The following is a 22642-nucleotide window of genomic DNA, read 5'->3' as shown; positions in this document are numbered from 1 at the left end:
TAGCTCCAGGGTTGTGGGAACCTGGATACAAAGCTGGTAGGATATATTAATTTACTTTTGAATTTTCTCTAGGATGATCTTGATCTGACAACTTCGTGTCATTCTACATCCTTCCAACTGGCAAAACCTCAGAAGAGGAACCGGATGGATTCCTGCTGTCATCAGGAAGAGACCCAGCAGCGCACGGAAGAGGCGCTGAGAGAGCTGTTCCAACACGTTCACAATATGCCAGAGTCGGCAAAGAAGAAACAGCTTATCAGACAGGTGCCAGAGAGCAGGGAAACGGTGACAGGGCTCTAGGAATCACTGGGGATATTGTTAAGAATCTCATTTAATTTTTGGCTCTTATTGGCCCAAGCTTTGGCCCAGCCATGAAAGCAAACTTGTTTATGGAACCTCAGTGCGGTCTCTGTACTGCTGCCCCATTAGACAAAGGGGTGGAGACCCTGGGATCTCCCCAGTTAAACAGAAGGACCCAAGTGTGGTTCAAGTTTCTCTCATTTGGTCATGTACCCAGTTTGCTGAGAGAACCAGCAGTTGCAATACGAGCATGTTATCTGGAAGTTTAAACCCTTCATATTTTTTCGTCAAATAACTTTTATGAATTTCAGTTTTCTAGTTCATAAAATGGTGATTGTAATGCCCATGTTGTAATGATGAGAGGGAGTCTGTGTAAAGTGGTTGACACAGCAGAGCAGAGGTGGAAACTCGCAGTAAGTCGTTTGCAGTTAGAAAACACTGTTAGCCAAGGGCCTTGGTATTAGAAATAGGAATTGTAGCGGCTAAGTTTGTGTATTTTGGAGTCATGGGAAGTCTTTGATTTGCCATTTTGAGACTCACAGTGTAGCTTGAATAAATCCTGCTGACTTGATTAGTTTCTCAGGAAATTTATTTATCTCAGACCCTTGAATTTTAGTTGAATGGGCAAGGTCAGTCTCTTGACTTCTTCTTTTTTAATTTTTTTAAAGATTTTATTTATTTACTTTTAGAGAGAGGGGAAGGAGGTGAGAAAAAGAAGGAGAGAAACATGCAAGAGATACAGTGATTGGTTGCCTCTCACGTGCCCCCAACTGGGCACCTGGCCTGCAACCCAGGCATGTGCCCTGACTGGGAATTGAACCAGTGACCTTTTGATTCGCAGGTGTTCACTCAATCCACTGAGCCACACCAGCCAGAGCAGTCTCTTAATTTCTTATTCAGCTGGGTCTTTTTTGAGGGAAGAATCTTTGTTTTTAATTTTTTTTTTAATAACTAATCTCAAGCATAAGGGCAGATATAAGTGCTCAGAAAATGTTGACTTGAGCTGTTTTTAACAATTGGCAGGGTCCTTTAAGAGAAGTTTTCTGTCACTCTCTATGAAGTTACTTTGACATCTAGCAAACTGTGATACAACTGAAATTTTAGAGGGTGTTGGTTGAGTATTTTTACAGATTCAAAGCAGTGTAGTGATTTGATTCTTGGTAGAGATTCAGATAGCAATTCACATAGGACAGGTAGAATGACTTATCCAGAACACTGAGGGTTAAATATGATACAAAGGAGAAATCTTTTTTTTTAAAGACTATTTTTTTAAAAGATTTCAAATATTTATTTTTTTAGAGACGGAAGGGAGGGAGAAAGAGAGAGAGAGAAACATCAATGTGAGGTTGCTGGGGGCCATGGCCTGCAACGTAGGCATGTGCCCTGGCTGGGAATCGAAGCTGCGATTCCTGGTTTGCAGCCTGCGCTCAATCCACTGAGTTACGCCAGTCAGGGCACAAAGGAGAAATCTTAACATTGTTTTTACTTGCTCTTTTTTATTTTTATTTTTTAAGGAAATTATAGAGAAGGATAAGAAGAAAATAAAATCACACATCCCACTAGTGTTTACGTTATGCCTGTTTCCTTACATCTTTTTTGTATGGATATATTTTTATGTAGTTTGATTATACCATATACTTTCTTTTACTGCTCCCTTTTCACTAAATATTACAGCATAAGCATTTTCTTATGTCTGTCTGCAAACTCCATGCCTGCATTAAAAATATTGCCATTTAAAAAATATATTTTATTGATTATGCTATTACAGTTATCCCAATTTTTTCCTTTGCCCCCTTCCACCTGGTACACCCACTCCCTCCAGCAATCCCCCACTTAATTCATGTCTGTGGGTCATGCATGTAAGTTCTTTGGCTATTCCATTACCTATTCTGTTCTTAAGATCCCCCTGTCTATTTTGTATTTACCAATTTGTGCTTCTTAATTTTTGTACCTTCTCCCACCATTCCCCCCTTCCCCTTCCTAACTGATAACCCCTCCAAAAGATCTCCATAACTATGATTCTCTTTCTGTTCTTCTTGTTTGCTTAGTTTATTATTTCGATTCAACTATTGATAGCTGTGAATTTATTGCCATTTTATGTTCATTGCTTTGATCTTCTTTTTCTTATATAATTCCCTTTAGCATTTCATATATTAGTAGCTTGGTGATGATGAACTCCTTTACTTTTACCTTGTCAGGGAAGCACTTTATCTGCCCTTCAATTCTAAATGGTAGCTTTGCTGGATAAAGTAATCTAGGTTGTAGGTCTTTGCTTTTTATGACTTTGAATACTTCTTGCCAGTCCCTTCTAGCCTGCAAGGTTTCTTTTGAGAAATCAGCTGGCAGTCTTATGGGAACTCCTTTGTAGGTAACTCTCTGCTTTTTTCTTGCTTCTTTTAAGTTTCTCTATTTTTAACCTTTGGCATTTTAATGATGTGTCTTGGTGTGAGCCTCTTTGGGTCCATCTTGTTTGGGACTCTCTGTGCTTCCTGGGCCTGTATGTCTATTTCCTTCACCAAATTAGGGAAGTTCTCCTTCATTATTTTTTTCAAATAAGTTTTCAATTTCTTGATCTCCCAATAGTTTGCTTAGCTCCATTTCATTTAGTTCTTTTTCTGGAGTATTGATCTGTTCTTTCATTTGAGTCATATTCCTTTGTCCTTTCATTTTGGCAGCCTCCTTGTGTTTGTTTCTGTGTATTAGGTAGAGCTGCTTTGACTCCCTGTCTTAGTAGCATGGCCTGTGTAGAAGACTGCTCCTGTTAAGTTGTATGGGACAGAGCCTTAGGTGATTGCCAGGATGGGGCAACCTGTGTCACTACTCTGTTGCTCAGTGTTGGGAAGGGCTCGCAGAGGTGACAATGCTGCTGCTTGGTCTCTGGAGTTTTGCCTGGGAGAAAGCTGTCTCCCAGTACCCACATTTCACTTTCTCTCTATATACCACTGATGTCCTTCCAGCTGTTGTCCTGGTGCTGAATGCCAGAGTGGGTGGGTCTGCATGAGCCCTAAGTCCATTGCGGGCCGTTTAAGAGGAGTCTGTTGAGAATCCCACAGTTTTTTCTATCTTCCCAAACCCCACTGATTTTTACAGCCAAAAGTTATGGAGACTTATCTTCCTGGCGCTGGAACCCTAGGCTGGGTGGTCTGGACTGGGGCTGGCATCCTTCACTCCCAAGGTATCCCTCCTGTTTTTTATCCACTGCATGTGGATATGGGACCTCCCGTTCCCGTCTTCACCACTTCTCTGTGCCTCTGGGTGCCTCTTTGCACCTGTCCGTGTGTCTGCCCTCTATATGTCTGGATGAACGTGGCTTCTTTAAATCCTCAGTTGTCAGACTTCTATGCAGCTCGATTTTCTGACAATTCTGGATGATACTTGTTTTGTAGTCTAGTATTTTCTGCTGTAGTTGTGTGCAGAAGTGAGGCATGTTTACCTATGCCTCCATCTTGACCACAGGTCCCCTAAAATACTGCCATTTCTTTTAGAAGAAACTATAATTTTACTATTTCTTAATTTTTCTCCATAATTAAAAAATAATGACTGTCACTATAGAAACATTGCAACCTCCAGAAGTCTTTAAAGAAGAAAATAAAAACTACCTATAATTCTGAGATAACCAGTGATAACATTTTAGAGTATTTTCTCTTAGTGTTTCTTGTGTATTTCAACTTTTTTTTCTGCTTAATTGAGATCATAATATATATTCAATTTTTCTATATGCTACCCTTTTCATTTAAAATTGTGTCATGGTCCTGGTCACTGTGTCTTGGTTGGAGCATCGTCCCATAAACTGAAAGGTTGTGGGTTCAATTCCAGGTCAGGACACATGCCTTCACTGTGGGTTTGGTTCCCCATCTGGGAGTGTAGAAGAGGCAACTGGTTGGTGTTTCTGCCTCACATGGATATTTCTCCCCCTTTCCTTTTTTTCCTTCCCCCTCTCCCTAAAAAAATCAGTAAATGAGTCCTTGGGTGAGGATTTGGAAAAATAAATAAATAAAACTGTGTCGTGAACATTTTCCATGTCATTAAAAGGCTAGAAACCTTTTAATGGTTGCACAGTATTTCATCATATACGACCTAATGCATATATAGGTTGCCTTCCACTGGGCATTTTGGGAAATATGATCAATTTTTAGTTTATACATTTTTGTTACAAGTATTTCATTGTAGATCTTTTCCTACAGATGGCATGACCAAAGGGTATGCATTTTTTGTTGTTGATACATGTGCTAGGTCTCTTTTAATAATAGGTCCCTCCTTCTCTTTCATCCCTCTTGTTTCCCCTAAAAATTGCCAAAGTTTCTTTATTTGAATGAACTCTTAAATTTGACATAGTTTATATTTAGAGAAAAATTGCAAAGATAGTACAGAGAATTTTCACATCCCCTTCACCCAGTTTCTTCCTAATGTTAACATTGTCAAAATTAAGAATTTAACAATGCTACATCACTGTTAACATTACAGACTTTATTCAGATTTTACTAGTTTCCTGCTAATCTCATTTTTCTGTTCTGGGGTCTAATCCAGGATACTGCATTGCATTTAAATGTACATACACACATTATCTCTCTCCACCCTGCCCTCACACTTTATTTGTGAAATAAATCAGGTTGTTTATCTCCTCATCTCCCACGGTCTGGATTTTGCTGGTTTCATTCTTGTGTTATTTAAGATGTTCCTCAGTCCTCTGTGTGCCATACACTGGTAGTTAGATCTCATTCTAGAAACTTGATCTGATTGCCATTCAATTTTTTTGTGTGTGTGCACTAATTTAATTAACTGTCAGACTAATTTAATAAGTTTGGACTTGTTTTTTGGCAGCATCATTTCTGCCTTTGTGATTTGCTTGCCACCCTGCTTACTAATCCGTATGTGCACAGACTCACCGATTCCTCGACTCTTCTTGGTATTTACACTTAGCTATTCATGTGGTTGTCACAGAATGCTATCAGTTGATGGGAGAATATTAACAAAATGCTCCCTGTGTTTTCTCTTAGTTTAATAAGCAATCTGTGACCCAAACACCAGGGCAAGAACCTTCCACTCCCCAGGTACAGAAGAGAGCCCGTTCGCGTTCTTTCAGTGGCCTTATTAAGGTAGGTATGTGATCGATTTCAGCCTTGGCTGAGAAAGCTGAGGAGTTCGATTGTTCTTATGCATAAACAGTTTTCTTCTATTCTTTGGGGTCCTATAAAGGGCCCTTGTGTAAGGGGATAAGGATAGAATTTGGAAAGGCGCTCATTTTTCTGAGCATTTGCTGTGCTTCAAATCAGAGAAGCTCTGGGACTGGAGAAGTGAGGAATAAAAGAAATAAAGGCCCACCCTTCTCTTTCGGGATTGAGGACAGAGTCTGTATTCCTGAGCTGTGTGGAGAGTCTCATCTGCTTCATGACCTGCTTTGTGCTGCACACTTCATTATGCAGTTTGCTGAAGTTATGGAGAAGGGAGAAGGTTGACAGAAACTAGGAAAATTGTTAGAAAATGGATTTTGTGAGTTTTAGGTAACTCAGATTTTTGTGAGCTTAATATTTGATTAGTTGTATTCTCTTCCTTTGTGTCCAGTTCATTACAAACCTTGTTTTTAAAACAAATACGGTGTGTACTTCTGTGCTGTTGCTGGCATCACTGTTTGCAGATTCAATTTACCAGTCTTGGTGGATGACTGAGCTTGTAGTTGAGGGATATTGTCAACAGGTGGCAGTAGATAACTGGGTTATGGGGCTCAAATTTCCAGCTGTAACTAAAGTAAGGCAAGGTTTTGGTTAACTTGGAGCAAGGTTAGCACTATTTTGTATTCTACTATTTTTCTTTTAAAAATTGTTTTAACATTATTAAGATCTATAAATCTAGCAACAATTAGGGATCTCTTTGTTTAAAATTAAGAAGTGTGCCCTAAAAATATGTGTATGCCCTCTAACATATATACTTTTTTCAGGAAGCTGCAGTTGTTAGCAGTTGCAGCTTCATCTAACTCTAATTTTGGTCCTAGTTAATAGCATTAATAGAAGTTTAGAATTCACGCTCAATCCTGATCCCCTGGGGCCAATAACCTCTGGAAAATTAGGTTTGCTTGATGTTAAAACTTCCTTTGCTATTTACAGAGAGAAAAGGCAACAAACAGAATGGGAGAAAATATTTGTAAAACATATATCTGATAAGAGGCTAATATTATCCAGAATATAAAAAGAATTCTTACAATAGCACCCTCCTCAAAAAAACAACAATTAAAAAATAGCCACAGGCCTTTAAATAGACATCTAGAAAGAAGAGATACAAATGACCAATAAAGACATGAATATGTGCCCAGTATCACTTATCAGGGAAATGAAAATCGCAACCATGGTGAGATGCCAGTCCGTAACCAGCAGGGTGGCTGTGCTCAGAAAAGACAAGATGGGTGATGGCGTGGCGTGGGTGAGCCAGACTGCCTGTGATCTCCTGGTGGGATTGTAACATGGAGTGACCACTATGGAAACCAAGGGTGGTTTCTAAAAACATTACAGTTCCTGTATGGTCTAGTAATTTCACTTCTGGGTGTACGAGTATCTCCCTCACCCCAATTAAAAACAAAGATACTAACAGGCATTTGTACACCCACATTTATAGTAGCATATTTACAATAGCCAGAAGGGAGAGGCCATTGTGTCCACTGACAGATACACCAAATGTGACACATACAGTGGGATATCAGTCAGCCTTAGGAAGCAAGGACATTCCGACACATTCTACAACATGGATGAACCTTGAAAACACTGTGCTAAGTATAATAAGCCAGGCACAAAAGAACACATGTTGTATCATTACACTTATGTGAGGTACCTGGAATGGTCAAATTCTTACAGGCGGAAAGCGGAAGGGTGGTTGCCAGGGACTAGGAGTGTGAGGGGGACCGGGGGTTACTATCTGACGGGTGCAGAGCTTCTGTTTGGGGTGATGGAAGGTTCTGGAGATGGATGGTGGTGAGTGTCGTACAACACTGTGACTGGGCTCAATGCCACTGAACTGGACATTTGCAGATGGTTAAATGGCAGATTTTATGTTATGTGTATTTTACCATAATTAAAAAAAAATTCCCTTTTCTATAACCCTAGACGTCCATTCACCTGCTTAGACATAGCAGATAAAATGAACATCTTTGGTTCATTTTACTTGGAAGTCTGTCATTCCCTGACTTCCCTGTCATGAGGATGATTGATAGCAAGAAGAGCTAGAGTCAAAGAAAAGTTTCTCTGTCAGTCAAACCGATGTTTCTTTAACTGAAGTTAGATGGGCTTAGTATTCTTTTCATAGCCAGCTCTGCTGCAGTTGGTTTTAGATGTGTTGCGAATTGTTGCTTGAAATGTAAATATATAGCATCCTCTTGGCAGCTGCCCACTTCTTTATTGAGAGGGAATTTAGAACTTTAGAATTACAGAGGAGTTTATAATTCTGTTAGGATAAAACATTTTAGAACAATAATTTTAAACACAAATGTTAGTGCATTTTGTAAAGTGAAGGGTAAAGTGTTTTCATTATACATGAAGGGACTTTTGGGCTAGTAATAGATGTAAGTTTCAGCTCAATGCCGGGGGAGTGAAATGTCTTTTAAAAAGTTCATTGGAGGCTTTACATCCAGTCCTTTGGCCCTTGGCATCCCTAATTCAGCTTACCCTGGGGTGCCATCGGACTTCTGGGAGGACTCAGTCGAACATTTCTGTGTTACCTATTTTATTTCTATCCTGCTTTGATTCCTTTTCGGGGGGACGAGGAGGGCTAGACTTTTTTCCTCCAAAATTTCCCTCATGTAAGTAATTTATCACATCAGAACATTCTGAGTATTGCTGGTAATATTTATATTGTAGAGTTTAATGTTCTAGTTTTCATATGTTCTTTTTTTTTAATTCAAATTATTCCCTAAGAAGAAAAAAGGGAAGATTTCTCCAAAGATGGTGGAATTGTCACTGTCAGCTATTACATTAGGTCACACCAGCTTCTAAGCTGTTCAGAGATAAAGGGCTTTTAGTCTTGCTCTGCGTGTCCCGTGCAGTCATGTGACCCTCTTAAGAAGGTCTGTACCCTCTTGTGGCTGTGTTAGAAACTCTTAGAGAAGTTCTCCAAATTTCCCAATCCTGGGTGAGGACACGCCAGGAAAGCAAAGGCATAGCGGGACCCAGTGTAAGTGTTCTTCAGTTGGGAGGAGGAGAGGACTCTCGACTGCCAGAGATGACAAGTCTGGGGAGGAAGTTGTATGGGTAAGGAACTGGTGTTTCTTTTATGTTCTCAAGCACACTGTGATTGCCTGTATTAGCGCGTTTAAATCAACTGTAAAGTTGCTTCTGACACGGCAGTCTGTTTAAACGTAGAGGTAACATGATCACCTAAAGGAATAATAATTTCCGGGTTTTCTTTTTCTCTTTTTTTGTAACATAGTTTGCCTGCCCTCCCTTGTATAAGGTGGTCTGGGAGAATTTATCAGGAAGCTGAGATTTTCTTAATCGAAGAAACTAGTGTTTAAGGCCAGAATAGCTGTAATAGACATAGAGCAGACATTTATAAACCAAGTATTTTCTCTTCTTAAACCAGCGGAGGGTCCTGGGAAATCAAGTGATGTCAGAAAAGAAGAACAAGGCCCCTACTCCGGAATCTGTAGCCACTGGTGAACTGAAGAGAGCCAGCAAAGAAAATCTGAGCTTAGTAAGAAACCATTCCTTGTGCTTCCTCTTTGTATTGCACATTTGTAGAAAGGGGGACAATTGATGTACTGTCTTCTCTTTGTGTTTCTCAGTAAACTACATTTTTTTCTCAATCCTTTTATTTATACTGACGTCTTTCTGTAGGTATTTATTGATTCATTCAACAAACACATTTTGAGTTCAAGGAAGACAGGGCCAGTCATAAGCAGAGAAGACAGATACAGTGAAATAGCTCCATGAACGTAGTGCTGGAGGGAGCACTTCTCACTAGGAGACTCCACAGGGTGGGTAGCATTAGAGCCAGGCGGCCCGGCACTGTGTTACCTGTGGAGGGATCCTCCAGAGTATCTCGGGCATGGTTACTTCATTAAGCCAGCAAGAAAACCAGTTAAGATTAATGAGATATAAATATGTCAGTAAAACTCTTCACATTGAAATAGAACCAGTAAATAACTCCTCTGTTAGCAAAGCCTGTCTGTAGGAATGCCATAGAGTATTGAAGCCACTATAAAATTTTCTTGTTACAGCTGTTGTCTGGGTCTCCAGCTGTCGTGACGACACCGACAAGATTGAAATGGTCTGAGGGGAAGAAAGAGGGGAAAAAAGGTACTAACTGTACTTGTTCTGTGTTCTTACTGAATGTGGTTCCTTTCTGCATCTAGCCAGTCAGTAGCATTTTAAAAATTCCTGGTGCAGTATGGTTGTAGTTAGAAGCAATGTAAAAATTACAAGGCTGGGCCTTGCCCTTGAGTTCACTTAGCAGATGGTTATTGAGCATCTACTCAGCACTGTCCCAGGTGCTGAGGGGCCGAGCTGTAAACACAGGCCCGCCCACTCCCTGTATTCTTGGACAGATGGGACACATGTAAAGTATCTTCAGAGTACTTGTTAAGCAAATTAAAAACAAATATTAACTAATTTGTGAAACCAAGTACAGATACGCTCCATGAACATGGAATAGTTACGCTCCTTTTGGCCGTGGACTTTAGCTTTGTTTATTCAGTGAAGCTTTCCAGATAGGTAGCTCATGCTGACGGACCCTGGCAGTCATATACAGGGTGTTTTTGAGGTTTAGGACAAAGAGGACTATTTAGTGCTGGGACTGCTGGTTGCCCAGGTTTTTCTGGCAAAAGGCAGCAGCTACTGTGCTTTTCTCCGAGGAAGCCATGTGTTTTACTGGAAAGACCAAGGGGTTTGGAGTGAGACCTGATTGGAGTCCTCATTCCTCTGGCTGGGGAAAGCCATCCACCCTCTCTGAGCCTGTGTCCTCCTCTGAAAATGAGGATAATAGTTATATTGACTTGAGAGACTTCTTCTGAGGCTCAATTGAAGTAACGTTTTGGAAGCACATTGTGATTATTTAAGGATAAACAAGTGGTCATAACAAGTTACTAAAGACAACTGGCTGAGACTTGGTCTTGTTTTATTAGGCTCGTGTGGCAGCTGAAGTGGTCTTTGGTTTGACAGGCTCATTTTATCTCTGAGACACAAGCATAATTACTATTGAGACATCTGCAATAGAAAGAGAACAAAAGCCCAATATTTATGGATAAATCTTTATAGTGTTCTAAAAGATTAGATTTTAGTATAGTCTCCTTACTTATCCTTGAATGAATTATCTGAACTCTTTTCTTTCTACCTTGCTTCTGATTTCTAGGCTGGGCTCTTTGATTGAGGCATGTTTGGTATTTGAGTTATGTGTGTCTAAATAGTTCTCCCTATATCTATATATCTGTAAGTCAAAACCAAGCATAAGATATTTTTGAGGGATACATTATTTTGTATCAGTTACACCTTTTGTTGCTTTCATTTTTTTAATGTTTTTTTTTAAAGATTTTATATATTTATTTTTATAGGGAAGGAGGAAGGGAGAGGGGGAGAGAAACATCAGTGTATGATTGCCTCTTGCATACCCCTACCAGGGACCTGGCTCACAACCCAGGAATGTGCCCTGACTGGGAATTGAACCAGCAACCCTTTGTTTCTCAGGCCAGCACTCAATGCACTGAGCCCTATCAGCCAGGTCTCATTTTTGAAGATAATCAAGAAATAGTTAAATCTTTCTATTATTGACAACTCTGGTTTTAGAAGAAATATATTAAAAAATTAAGCCAGTGTAATATAATAATTTACCAAGAAGTGTTAGAGTAGGGATGCTTGACCTGTTAACTGTGGCCTCTTAAGCTCTAATAAAGTTCCTGGTACTGTTGATGTAATTTCATATGTAGGCTCATTTGTGCATTTTTCTGGAGGAGAGAATATGTATTTTTTATTAAATTCTCAAAAACGTTAGTGATTCGGAAGAGGTGAGGCCCACCGATAGTGAACGGCCTTCCACAGGATTAGGCAGTGGCATTTTCATCTCACTCTCTCCCTGGTCACTTCCTCCATCTTGAAACGCCTCCCTTGGCTGCCATGACGGTACGCTATTCTTGTTCTCCTCCTTCCTCTTTAGTTCTCTTCCTTCTCTGCAGTAGCTGCCTGTCGTTTTTGAGAGTAAGCTACTGCACCTCCACCGTTTTGTGCTTTTCAGCACTCTACCTTAAGCTCTTGGCTCACCTCTGCCCTTACTTTTGCCCCTCTTAGCAGCTTGGTCTCCTTTAGCAGCTCAGTTCTGCTGTGTGATAACTGCATCTCCATATATATAAAGTCTCTGTAGTCTCCAATCCCACAGATTTAATTGCATCATTTTTTTACACAATAATACAACCCTCAATTTTATTGATGGTGATTTTAGAAAAGGAACAAATATTTTTTGAAGAAGGTAATGTAATTTAACATCATTTATAGTACTCCAAAAAGACATTTATTTAGCACTGAGTTTCTCAAATTGGCACTCAATAATTCTGTGCTGTGGGGCTGTCATGTGCATTGTATGATGTTTAGTAGCATCCCTGGTCTCTAGCCACTAGATGCCAGTAGTACCCTTCCCCCAGTTGTGACACCAACAACGCTTCCAGACATTGCCAAGTCCGCTGGGGAGGAGCGGGCAAAATCCCTTCCAGATGAGAACTGCTGAATTAGTACCTACTTATTTTGGGGGAGATGGGGAGTGTCCCTGCTCAAAACAAGTTGCTGATCTGGTGGGTCATGGAGTTGATTCAGGGTGACAGTTTGATTAACAAAGGTAAATAGTCTCCTCCCTGTACCTGGAGGCCAGTGTGTTGGGTTCTTAAGCAACGCTTACATGCTACTACTACAGACCTTTATATTTATTTATTGTCAGTATCTGGTATTTAGGGTATAAAAGTGTGTGTGTGTGAGTGAGAGTGTATGTGTGAGTACAGGCACGCACTTACTAATTTCAGCAGTCAGAATCTTACCCATTCTAGACTTCTGGTCAAGATGGTAGCACAGGTAAACACAGCTCGCCTCTTCACACAACCACATCAAATTACAACTAAACTACAGAGAACCATCACTCAGAACCATCAGAAATTTAGTTGAATGGAAGTCCCACAACTACAGAATTAAAGAAACTACATCCATCCAGACTGGTAGGAGGGGCAGAGACACGGAAATGTGGAGTGGTCTGGTCCCACATCCACATGTGGTGGATAAAAATTCGGGAAAGATATCTCAGGAGTGAGGGGTCTGAGACCCACGCCAGGCGCCTCAGCCCAGGGTTCCAGTGTCAGGAAGATAAGTAAGTCCCCATGATTTCTGGCTATAAAAACCATCGAGGATTGAGTCAGTGGAAGAAGCTGCTGGATTCCCAAGCAGTTCCTCTTAAAAGATCTGCATACAGACTTACTCAGCCTCACTCCCTCTGAGCTCCAGCACTGGGGTAGCAGCTTGAAAAGCACTAGTGGCATACAGGGAGGAACTGCAATATCTGCCATCAGGGCGAGAGCTAGGGAACAGCTTTCTCCCAGACAGAATGGCAGGCAGAGACCATTGTTCCTTTTCTGAACCCTCCCTGCCATAGAGCCACAGAGCTATAGAGCCAGCAGGTGAGTACCATATCTGAGACTCCATCAAGCTGGCTTATATTGTTTGCCCAGCCCTGGTGATTCCCTGAGGCTCTACACCACCCAATTTATGGGCCCATCCAAGCTGCTAACAGTGGCTTTTCCATATGAATGGCTTGTCTTGGCCAATCTTCCTAAGTCCTCTCAAGTAGTCAATAGCTGGCCTCAGCGAGCCCCTAGCCCCCATACATCTTGCTAAGTGGACTCATGCCTGACACTAGCAGAAGCTAGCCTAGGTTCACAGCTTGGCTTCACCTGGGAACCTCCAAGCCCAGCACAAGTAGCAGCCATCTCAGATTGCTTTGTAGCTCATGCTGAGTGGCCCTCAGCAAAACATAGGTGGTGGCTGACCTTGGCCTGCACCACCCAGGAACCCCAGGGCCAGTGCACCCAGTGGACAGCTACAGACCATGTCGGAGTACCACCGCCCTGTCCCACACAGCTGATCCTCCATGGCGGGCAGAGATTGGTGGTCAGTGGTTACAGCTAGTCCTTGCAGCTGACTGGCTTGTGTAGATCCCTTGCATTGACCTGCTAATAGCAGTCAAGGCTCAACTACAAGAGAAAAGCATACTCAGCTCACATACAGGGTACACCCTGAGTACCCAGCTTGGGCGATAGAGGAGGCTGTGCCACTGGACCCTACAGAACTGCTACTACATTAAGCCATGATACCAAGATGGAGTCATAGCAGCTTTACCTAATAGAAACAAACACAAGGAGGCTGCCAAAATGAGGAGACAAAGAAACATGACCAACATGAAAGAACAGATCAAAACTCTAGAAAAAGAGCTAAACGAAATGGAGATAAGTAATCTATCAGATGCAGAGTTCAAAACACTGGTTATAAGGATGCTCAGGGAACTTAGTGAGGACTTCACAGCATAAAAAAAATCCAGTCAGAAACAAAGGATACACTAACTGAAATAAAGAACAATATATAGGGAATCAGTAGTAGAGTGGATGAAGCCGAGAATCAAATCAATGATTTGGAATATAAGGAAGCAAAAAACAACCAATCAGAACAAGAAGAAAAAAGACTGAGGGGGAAGTATAAGTAGCCTCTGGGACAAATTCAAGAGGTCCAACATTCTCCTCATAGTGGGTTCCAGAAGGAGAAGAGAAAGAACAAGAAACTAGAATCTATTTGAAAAAATAATTTAAGGAAACATCCCTAATTTGGTATAGAAAATAGACATGCTTCAGGCTTGCTTCCTGAGCAAGCCCAGGAAGCACAGAGAGTCCCAATTATGATGGATGCAAAGAGGCTCACTCCAAGACACATCATAATTAAAATGGTAGAAGTTAAAGATAAAGAGAGAATCTTTTTTTTCTTTTATTTTAATTATATTTTTTAAGTTTCTGATTGCATTCATTCATTTTTACAAAAATATTTATTTATTTTTAGAGAGGGGGAAGGGAAGGAGAAAGAGAGGGAGAGATACACCAGTGTGTAGTTGCCTCTCAAGTGGCCCCCACTGGGGATCTGGCCCGCAACCCAGGCATGTGCCCTGACTGGGAATCAAACCAGTGACCCTTTGCTTCACAGCCCATGCTCAATCCACTGAGCTATACCAGCCAGGGCGAAAAGAGAGAATCTTAAAAGCAGCAAGAGAAAAGCAATTAGTTACCTACAAGGGAGTTCCCATAAGACTGTCAGCTGATTTCTCAAAAGGAACTTTGCAGGCTAGAAGGGATTGACAAGAAATATTCAAAATCATGAAGAGTGGGGACCTACAGCCAAGATTGTTCTACTCAGCAAAGCTGTCATTTAGACTTGAAGGGCAGATAAAGAGCTTCCCAGACAAGATAAAAATGAAAGGGGTTCATCATCACTAAACCATTATTTATTTGTTTATTTATTTTTGGGATCCTCTCTCTTTTTCTTCATGAGTTTGCTTAAAGGCTTGTCAATTTTGTTTATCATTTCAAACACCAAACCATTATTATATGAAATATTAAAGGGACTTATTTAAGAAAAAAAAGATCAAAACTATGATCAGTCAAATGGCAATAAATACAATTTATCAACAATTGAATCTAAAACACAAACTAAGTAAACAAGAACAGACACAGAATCATGGGTACAGAGAGCCTTTTGAAGGTTGCCAGATAGGAAGGGCTGTGGGGGAATGGGTGAAGATGGGAGGGGATTAAGAAGTACAAATCGGTGGTTACAGAATAGCCATGGGGATGTAAAGTACAGTATAGGGAATATAGTAGCCAAAGAACTTTTACGCATGACCCACGGACATGAACAATAGTAGGGGGATTGCCTGAGAGAGTGGGGGTGCTGTGTGGAGGGGGACCAAGGGGCAAATATTGGGAAAACTGTAATAGCATAATCAATAAAATATAATTAAAAAAGAATCTTACCCATTCTAATTTATTAACCAATGTTACCCCACTAAATTCAGTTAAAAGTAAATATAGGCTCTTACCCATTCTTCAAAGCCCAGCCTAGACCCCAACTCCTCTTTGAAACCTCCTTTAGCTAACCCAGCTAGATGTGCTTGTTCCTTTAAACTCTTACTGACTGCACCAGGTGAACTGAAATGCTTACTCATGTGTGTTGTCTGTAACTAGTCTGTCTTCTGGAAGGCGGAGGCCAGACTTGGGGATATACTTGTGGCCTCCTGTCATCTGTTCTTCTCTTCCCCTAAGTGGTGACCATGCCTTGTGTCCAGTTGGTACCAGTGCTGTTTTGTGCTGGTCTCAGCCTGTCATTAACCAGTGTTGTGGTTGGATTGGCTGTTGTGGTTCTTATTATGATTGCAAGATGTCTTTCAGGGATTGCCATCAGGAAATTTTTTGGGAAAAAAGGTTTATTATTTACAAGACCTAGAAATTACACAGCCCACCTCAGGCCACATAGCAAGGCCATGGAGAGAGAGAGAGTGCATTGGCCTAGGGTTTCGTGGACTCAGTCTTCATTGGTGAATTTAAGACATGTGAGTGGGAATTTAAAGGGTGAGAAGAGGAAAAACACGTGGCCCAGATGGTCACTTACTGAAATCAACATCACTGAAGCATAGGAGCCCCAGAGGGAGAGGGCCGGGCTCTTTATCGACTCCTTGTGGCTTGGCAGTGTGTTTATTGGAGGGAGTTGCCTTTGAAGTGGCTGTTTCTTTGAAATGGCTGCCTCAGCAATCAAAGCTTAAGTCAGACACTTGCATTACCAAAAAGAAAAATAACTGTCAGGAATAACACTGCCGTCCACTATGATGCCGAGGCATCAGAGTTAATGGCAAGGACTTTAACTGCCCGGGTAGCTGATATGTTAAAAGTCAGGGGTAGGAGGGCACGTTGTAACCCAGAAAGTGTACATCTAAATAGGATTATAGTAGCAAATTCTATAATAATTACACAGGCTGTAATTTGAAATGTGGCCTGTAGTCATTGTCCCAAACTTGAGGAGTCTTGCAATGAAACTAAGTCAGTGATGTCAGGGGCCCTATGAATCTGTTCAGAGATTTAGGTAATATTGTGAAATGCTTTAACATCTTTAGCTATCTGGTGTAAGCAGGCTTGAACCTGTCCTGAGTTGATAGATGGCTTTAAATGTCATCTGAGCGGTCTCTTAGTTCTGAGAATAGGTCAGTTCAGTCAAAAGGTTGTGTTTCATTTTGGGAAGTGGTTATACAAGTGGTGCAGGTTATGGTGCAGGCGTTTAGTAAGAGGCATATCTATGGAGACAAAAAAAAAGAACAAAGGTTAATAATTGGAGTAGATTATAACCTGTTTCTGAGTTCTGAGGGCAGCCAATCAAGAAGATTACTCCATGCCAAGTTCAAAGCATCTTCAAATAGAATGAGGGCAGGCAGTTGGCAATTGGATAGGCTTTCTTGGTTTGCGTTTTGAATGTCTCTGCTGACCTTTCTGAGTGACTCATATAACAGTAGGTATGAAGATTGTCCACACATGAGCTGTTGTGGTAATTTCTCTGAAGCTCATATCAAGTTGTCCCACTTTAGCTTGCAGGGTTCTGGGCAAAGGGCTGTTTAGTTCTCAGTGTTGCCAAGACAGAAGCATGGTAGAAAAACTGGAAATGTTAGTTTGGAAAGTTGTAGCCAAATATTGCAGGAAACTAGAAGAATTAAGGATCTAGTTCAGTTTATAGGTAGTAAAGAAAACCTCAAAAACAATTAATAGCAAAAATAAATACATATATACATACATACAAAAATAAAAGAAAAGAAAGAAAAATAAACAATTGATAGCACTAGAATCTTGTATCCCCACAGGTGTTATACGGAAACATATTTAAAGTTGATACTCTGAAGACATACCCATTTTAATTAAACCAAGCTTAAATTAGCTTTATTTACCAAAGATTATCCCACATCATATGAACTTGAAAAATACTTGGGTTAGTGTTGATATTTGGGGCCAATTAACTTGCGTAGGCTACAGATTCTTCACCTGTGAAATGGCAAGGGCATCACATCATGCACAGGTTGTTGTAAGGATACAATGTACCATTGTATCATTAGAGTAGTGTTTGGCACAAAATAGGCACTTAATAAAGTGGTAGCTGTTATTGCTGTTAAAATGATGTGTTCATTGTAGTGTTATTTACAATAGCCAAGATTTGGAAGCAGTCCAAGTGCCCATCAGTAGATGAGTGGATAAAAAAGCTGTGTAGTAATATTCCATTGTGTAAATGGAATATTACCATAAATATTGGCCATAAAAAAGGACATCTTACTTTTTGTTACAGTAAGGATGGACCTAGAGGGTATTATGCTAAGTGAGATAAGCCAGTCAGAGAAAGACAAACACTATATGATTTCACTTAGTGGAATCTAATGAACAAAACAAAATAGAAACAGACTCATAGATATAGAAAACAGACTAACAGCTATCAGAGGGGAGGGGCTTGGAGGCTGGGGGAAAAAAAGGAAGGGATTAAGCAGTACAAATTACTAGTTGAAGACTAGCCACAAAGGTGCAGATTGCAGCGTGAGGATTGTAGTTAATAATGTCAAGATAACAGGTATGGGCCGGCTAGGTGCTTGGGGTGGCAGGGGGACCACTCTGTAGAGTGTAGGTTTTCCGACCACTTTGCTGTACATCTGAAACTGGTGCAGAATGGTATGGAATGTAAACTGTGGCTAAAAAAAAAGAAAAAAAGAGATGATGTAATGAACTGAGATTAGAGCAAATGGACAAACTGAGGTTTACTTGGTAGAGATTCATCAATTCTCAATCAAACTTTTTAGAAAATATTAAGTATAGATTCTCTAGCTTTTAGGTGGGATGTTTTCAAAAAGAAATATTTCTAAATGTGCTTAACGCTCTTGTTTCTCTTTCAACCTAGGGTTCCTCTGAAGGATCCAGAGTTCTACTGTTATCCACCCAGAATTTTCTCTGTAGTGGGCCAGGTGTCATTCCCACTCATGGAGAAGCTTGGACCGGCAACTTGCTTGCTGCGTTTTGAATTGTGAAAGTTAATTAATCCTGTGACTTGACTGATACCTCTAACCCCACTCACTGGATGTTTTCTGCAGCCTCTGCCTTCTGAACCAGTGCTAGCAGTCCTCTCTCTCTTTTAATATTATGGGGAAACCACTCACCTGCCAACCCGCTCACACAGCACACGGCACACAGCAAGTGGGTAGATCCAGGCAGACTCTAGTGCTCATTCCATGTATTTGCTTAAGCATATTTTGTTTTTTAAAAATACAAGATTTGTGTTCAACTGCCAGTATTTTTTTTTAAGTACTGTCAATCCTAGTGGATTCATGTTATTTAACTGATAATTTGGATTTTTCTGTTTTGATACTGTTGGGTATTTTTGTTGTCATTTTTTATTTGTTGTTTGTTCATTTTTAAAAGCTGCTTTTGGTATGTGTAACCTAAATGGGCTCCAAGCCAGAAGTCTTTCCCTTTTTTTCACCTTCAGCTTTGGGAAAGCTTTATCTCACGAGGCTGTGTTCCTCAATACCTTGTTTGTGTCCAAGGACTTCATAGCTTTCCCGGAAAGTTTTCATTATTTCTTGGGCCCAAAATTGCAAGGTATTTGGCTTGCAGTATTGCAAAAGGAGAATTCAGAGTGATCTAATATTTTAACAAATGTTAATTATTAAATTGTGTCTCTCCTTTCCTCCACTCTCTCTTCCTCCCCCGATCTTCTAACCTTAGTGATGCCAAATAATGGTGTGATTGCCGAATTTGTGTCCTTTGTTTGGTTTCCTCTTGAACATGGAGCATCTCTGGCGCCCGCGTGGGGCCAGCCCTTCTGTGCCAGGTCACTGTGATTCCAGGAAAGTCTCTGACTGCCATATGGAGGTTTGCTGAAATATCTGTGTGGTAGAAGCTGGGGTGTGACTAGGATGGGGCCGGCTGGCTTGATGTCCAGGACTGCCCCTCAGGGTGGGGCTATACTGTACCCTTGTGAGGCATCCGGCGGGCAGGCCAGGCTGTGAGAGCCAGCTGGAGTCAGGGGGAGGAGGTGCGCAGCAGCAGCCTCTGCACAGCTGAGAGGGTTTGAAGGAGAGAATGTTCTCATTTGGAGGCAGTGTGGCTTGTCACCAGAGTTCTGAGAAAGCAGCCCAGCCTCTCTCCTTGTAATGGGCCCAAGGAGGATGTGGAGAGGGGGCTAGAGCTGGAGCTTTGGCTGGGTGGTGATGTTCACAATGTTTGAGGTGAGCAGTGGTGTGGCTTTGATCTCGTGTAAATACTCAGGGCCCGGGGAGCGGCTGTGGTCAGAGAGAAGGTGCCCTTTGTGCCTGCTCTGCGAGGCTGTGCAGCTGTTCAGCCCATGTGCTGGAGCTGAGTCAGGCCCTCTGTGGGGAAGCAGCTGCCCAGCAAAGTCTGTTTGGCTGACCCATGTTAGACTGTCGGAAATGCTGCGTTACTGCTGAAATGAAAGGCAGCCCTGGGAGCGGAGCCGGGTTTCGTGTCTAGAGCCAACCCTCTTTTCCATGCATACTGTTTCTTTTGCTGCCGTAACAGCAGTTGTGAAGAAAAAAAAAAAAAGTAAAATTTGGCCTTCCAATTTGATGGATTGTGAACAGTTGATGGTTAGGAGTAGAGACCTGTGTATAAGCCCCTTTCTCTAGAGAAGTTTTATTCTTAAAAGTCCTTATTGGCAACTTCAGTTGTGCAGGTTTCTATTTGGCTTTTTTCCTTGTTGAGAAAAAATGGAATTCCTTGCACCAGCTGTCAGTGAATTCAAAGGGAAACCCCTTCGGGTGCGACCAGACTGAAGGAGTGTTCTCCCCTCACTCCACACTGGGTCCGCCTGTCCCACCTGGAGAGGTGCGGACGTCACACGTGGTCTGGCCTCAGGCGGAGGGAGCAGAGCCGTGACCTGACTTCCCCTTGTCACTGTGTTTGTCCCGTGGTCCTGCTGGAGGGCGGCACCTGGACCGCAGGCGGGACCGCCTCTGACCGTGCGGGGTCGAGGGTGCTCTGGCGCTGGGAGGGAGGGAGGTGGCTGTCGCGTGCGTGTGCTGTTCTGTAGCTTGTCCCGGGGCAGCTTATGTCTGCATTTGGGTGTGTGTGTTTCATTTAAGTTATTTATTAAACTTGCTTTCCCTTGCTTTAAGGGTGTGATAGGTCATTTTTTAATATAAGCTGTGATCCAGTTGGAATCCAAATTTGAGAAATAAAATAGCATAACCATCTGCCTTGTAATGTGTAACTGTTCTAATCCTGTGGAACCTCATGGAGAACTCACAAACAAAAACCCTCTCCATTTGCCACAGCAGGGTACTGTCTCCCTTCTGACTTGGTGGGCGGGCATTTTTGAGTCAGTATTTAACAATTTCTTAAATCTATAAGATTTTAAAAAATGTTTCCTTTTCATGTTGGAACAATCTCTTTGGAAATGCCTCTTCTTCTGGCTTGTGAAATTGCATTTCCTCCTGGGGTCAGTCGAGAAGGGTTTGCTGTGGGTCGGCACAAGGCAGTGTTCTGTGCCAGAGGGCTCAGGTGTGAGAACGCGGACCTCACTGGTTCAGGTCTGCCCTGGGTGAGCCGCACTGGTTCAATCAGTGAAAACCAGTTTCTTACCTTTTACAATGATGGACTTTTGCCCTGGGACCAATGAATCTGGCTTGAAAAACTCCCTTGCAGCAGTGAAAGGATTTGGAGATACTGATTATATCTGAACGGCCAACATATTAAAGGAGCTATTACTCAAGTGAAACCACAGCTGATCCACTGCAAGCTCTTTACCTCAAACGCCCTTCCAGAGTCAGTCAGCGCTGGCAAGGGAGCCCCCCCGGGGAATGGGATAGTGCAGGGCTGTTGACTGCGGCGACCACTGGGTGTTCAGAGGTGGTGGTCTGGTTGGCCTGTATGGAAGCCAGTTGATTCCGGAGTGCCAGAGCAGAGCCATTCTCTCCTCCCAAAAGGCAATGTTTCTGTTCAGCTCCCCTCACAGGAGCCTCTGTTAGGACATGATGTAAAATCCTGCCTTCTAGGAGAACCTGTGGCCATGGGGCTGTGCCCCACCGTGACCGGCGATGTGGCCATGCATAACTGGGGAAGCCGTCTCTGGGATCAGACTTCCCAGGACCTCATCTGCATCTTTACTTCATGTAGGACCTTGCACAGATGCTTGAAGCTGATGGCTCTCATTCTGGAGTCTTTTCTTTTTCTTTTCTTTAAAGATTTTATTTATTTATTTTTAGAGAGGGAAGGGAGGGAGATAGAGAGAAACATCAATGTGTGGTTGCTGGGGGTCATGGCCTGCAACCCAGGAATCTACCCTGGCTGGGAATCGAACCTGCGACACTTTGGTTCACAGCCCGCGCTCAATCCACTGAGCTACGCCAGCCAGGGTTCATTCTGGAGTCTTTTCTAAGTGGAACACCTTTCCCCAGGAGAGTCTCATCCCTACCCTGAAGTCTTTGTGCTGAAGATAGAACCCAGTCCCAAACCTGGATACCAGCATCTGGCAGGATTGTCCTAGATTTGGGGGAAGATTTGGGTTGCTAAGATACGTAAGTTTTCCAGACCAGTGGTAATTAACCCAGTCTAAAACTGCTATAAAAATCTGGCTTTCTAGACAACTAATGCTGAGAGTTGATGGAGGGGCTAGTGAGGCGGTGGCGTACATAATAGCTTGAGTGCTTGGGTTACCATGGAAACTGGAGTGTGCAAGGCCACAGCCGCTGCTAAAGAGCCATGGAGCACTCCCCCAGACATGTTTGGGGACCAGCAGAACCTGTTGGGAAGAACTCCCCCGCGCTGGGGTCCTTTGTGCATAGCAAAAGCTGCCTTTGCACTTATCCCTGAGTGTGCTCAAGAGGAACAGGGTTCTTTTAACTCTCGCCATTTTTTTATTCTTGTTTGACTATTTATCCTATATATATGTAATTGTAAAGAAGTAATCATATGCACTGTCTTTCTTTTTTATTCATGTAATATTCTGAAATTAAATTTCTTTTGTTTCATATCCATAGGCTTGGACTGGTTTCTTCATTCACACTTTGACTCATGGATTATTTTAAAGAGAGATTGCCTTTACAAAAAATTCCCCCAGTATTACCAAGGTATTATTGACAGAGATGCTGCCTCTTGTTCCAAGAGCATGACACCCCAAAGAAAAGCTTCAGCTTGTTTCCCTGCTGGAGGGTAGGCTCAGGCGCAGGGAGTCTTGGCTGGTAGGCTGTGAGATGGGAACCTCCCGGAATCCAGAGCTCCCTGATTCCCCAGGGCTGGGTTTAGAATGCTCTGCGCAGGTTT

At 42.1% G+C, this 22642-nt stretch overlaps 1 protein-coding gene across 2 annotated transcripts in view; it reads left to right on the top strand.

Moving 5' to 3' along the window:
* ARHGAP19 (Rho GTPase activating protein 19) overlaps positions 1-20490 on the top strand; it is a 67124-nt gene extending 46634 nt beyond the window's left edge. For both annotated transcript variants that reach the window (XM_045853801.1, XM_045853800.1), the window contains 5 exons: positions 73-264; positions 5298-5396; positions 8863-8973; positions 9500-9578; positions 18264-20490. In XM_045853801.1, coding sequence (XP_045709757.1) covers positions 73-264; positions 5298-5396; positions 8863-8973; positions 9500-9578; positions 18264-18274 — 492 coding nt within the window. In that variant the 3' untranslated portion in view covers positions 18275-20490. The remainder of the gene's footprint in view (positions 1-72; positions 265-5297; positions 5397-8862; positions 8974-9499; positions 9579-18263) is intronic.
* Positions 20491-22642: the final 2152 nt, after the last annotated feature.

This window comes from Phyllostomus hastatus, unplaced genomic scaffold (assembly GCF_019186645.2).
Source record: "Phyllostomus hastatus isolate PE091 unplaced genomic scaffold, TTU_PhHast_1.1 phas_scaffold_1066, whole genome shotgun sequence".
In the NCBI taxonomy this organism is placed as follows: domain Eukaryota; kingdom Metazoa; phylum Chordata; class Mammalia; order Chiroptera; family Phyllostomidae; genus Phyllostomus; species Phyllostomus hastatus.
This window is presented reverse-complemented; position numbering and strand designations above follow the sequence as displayed.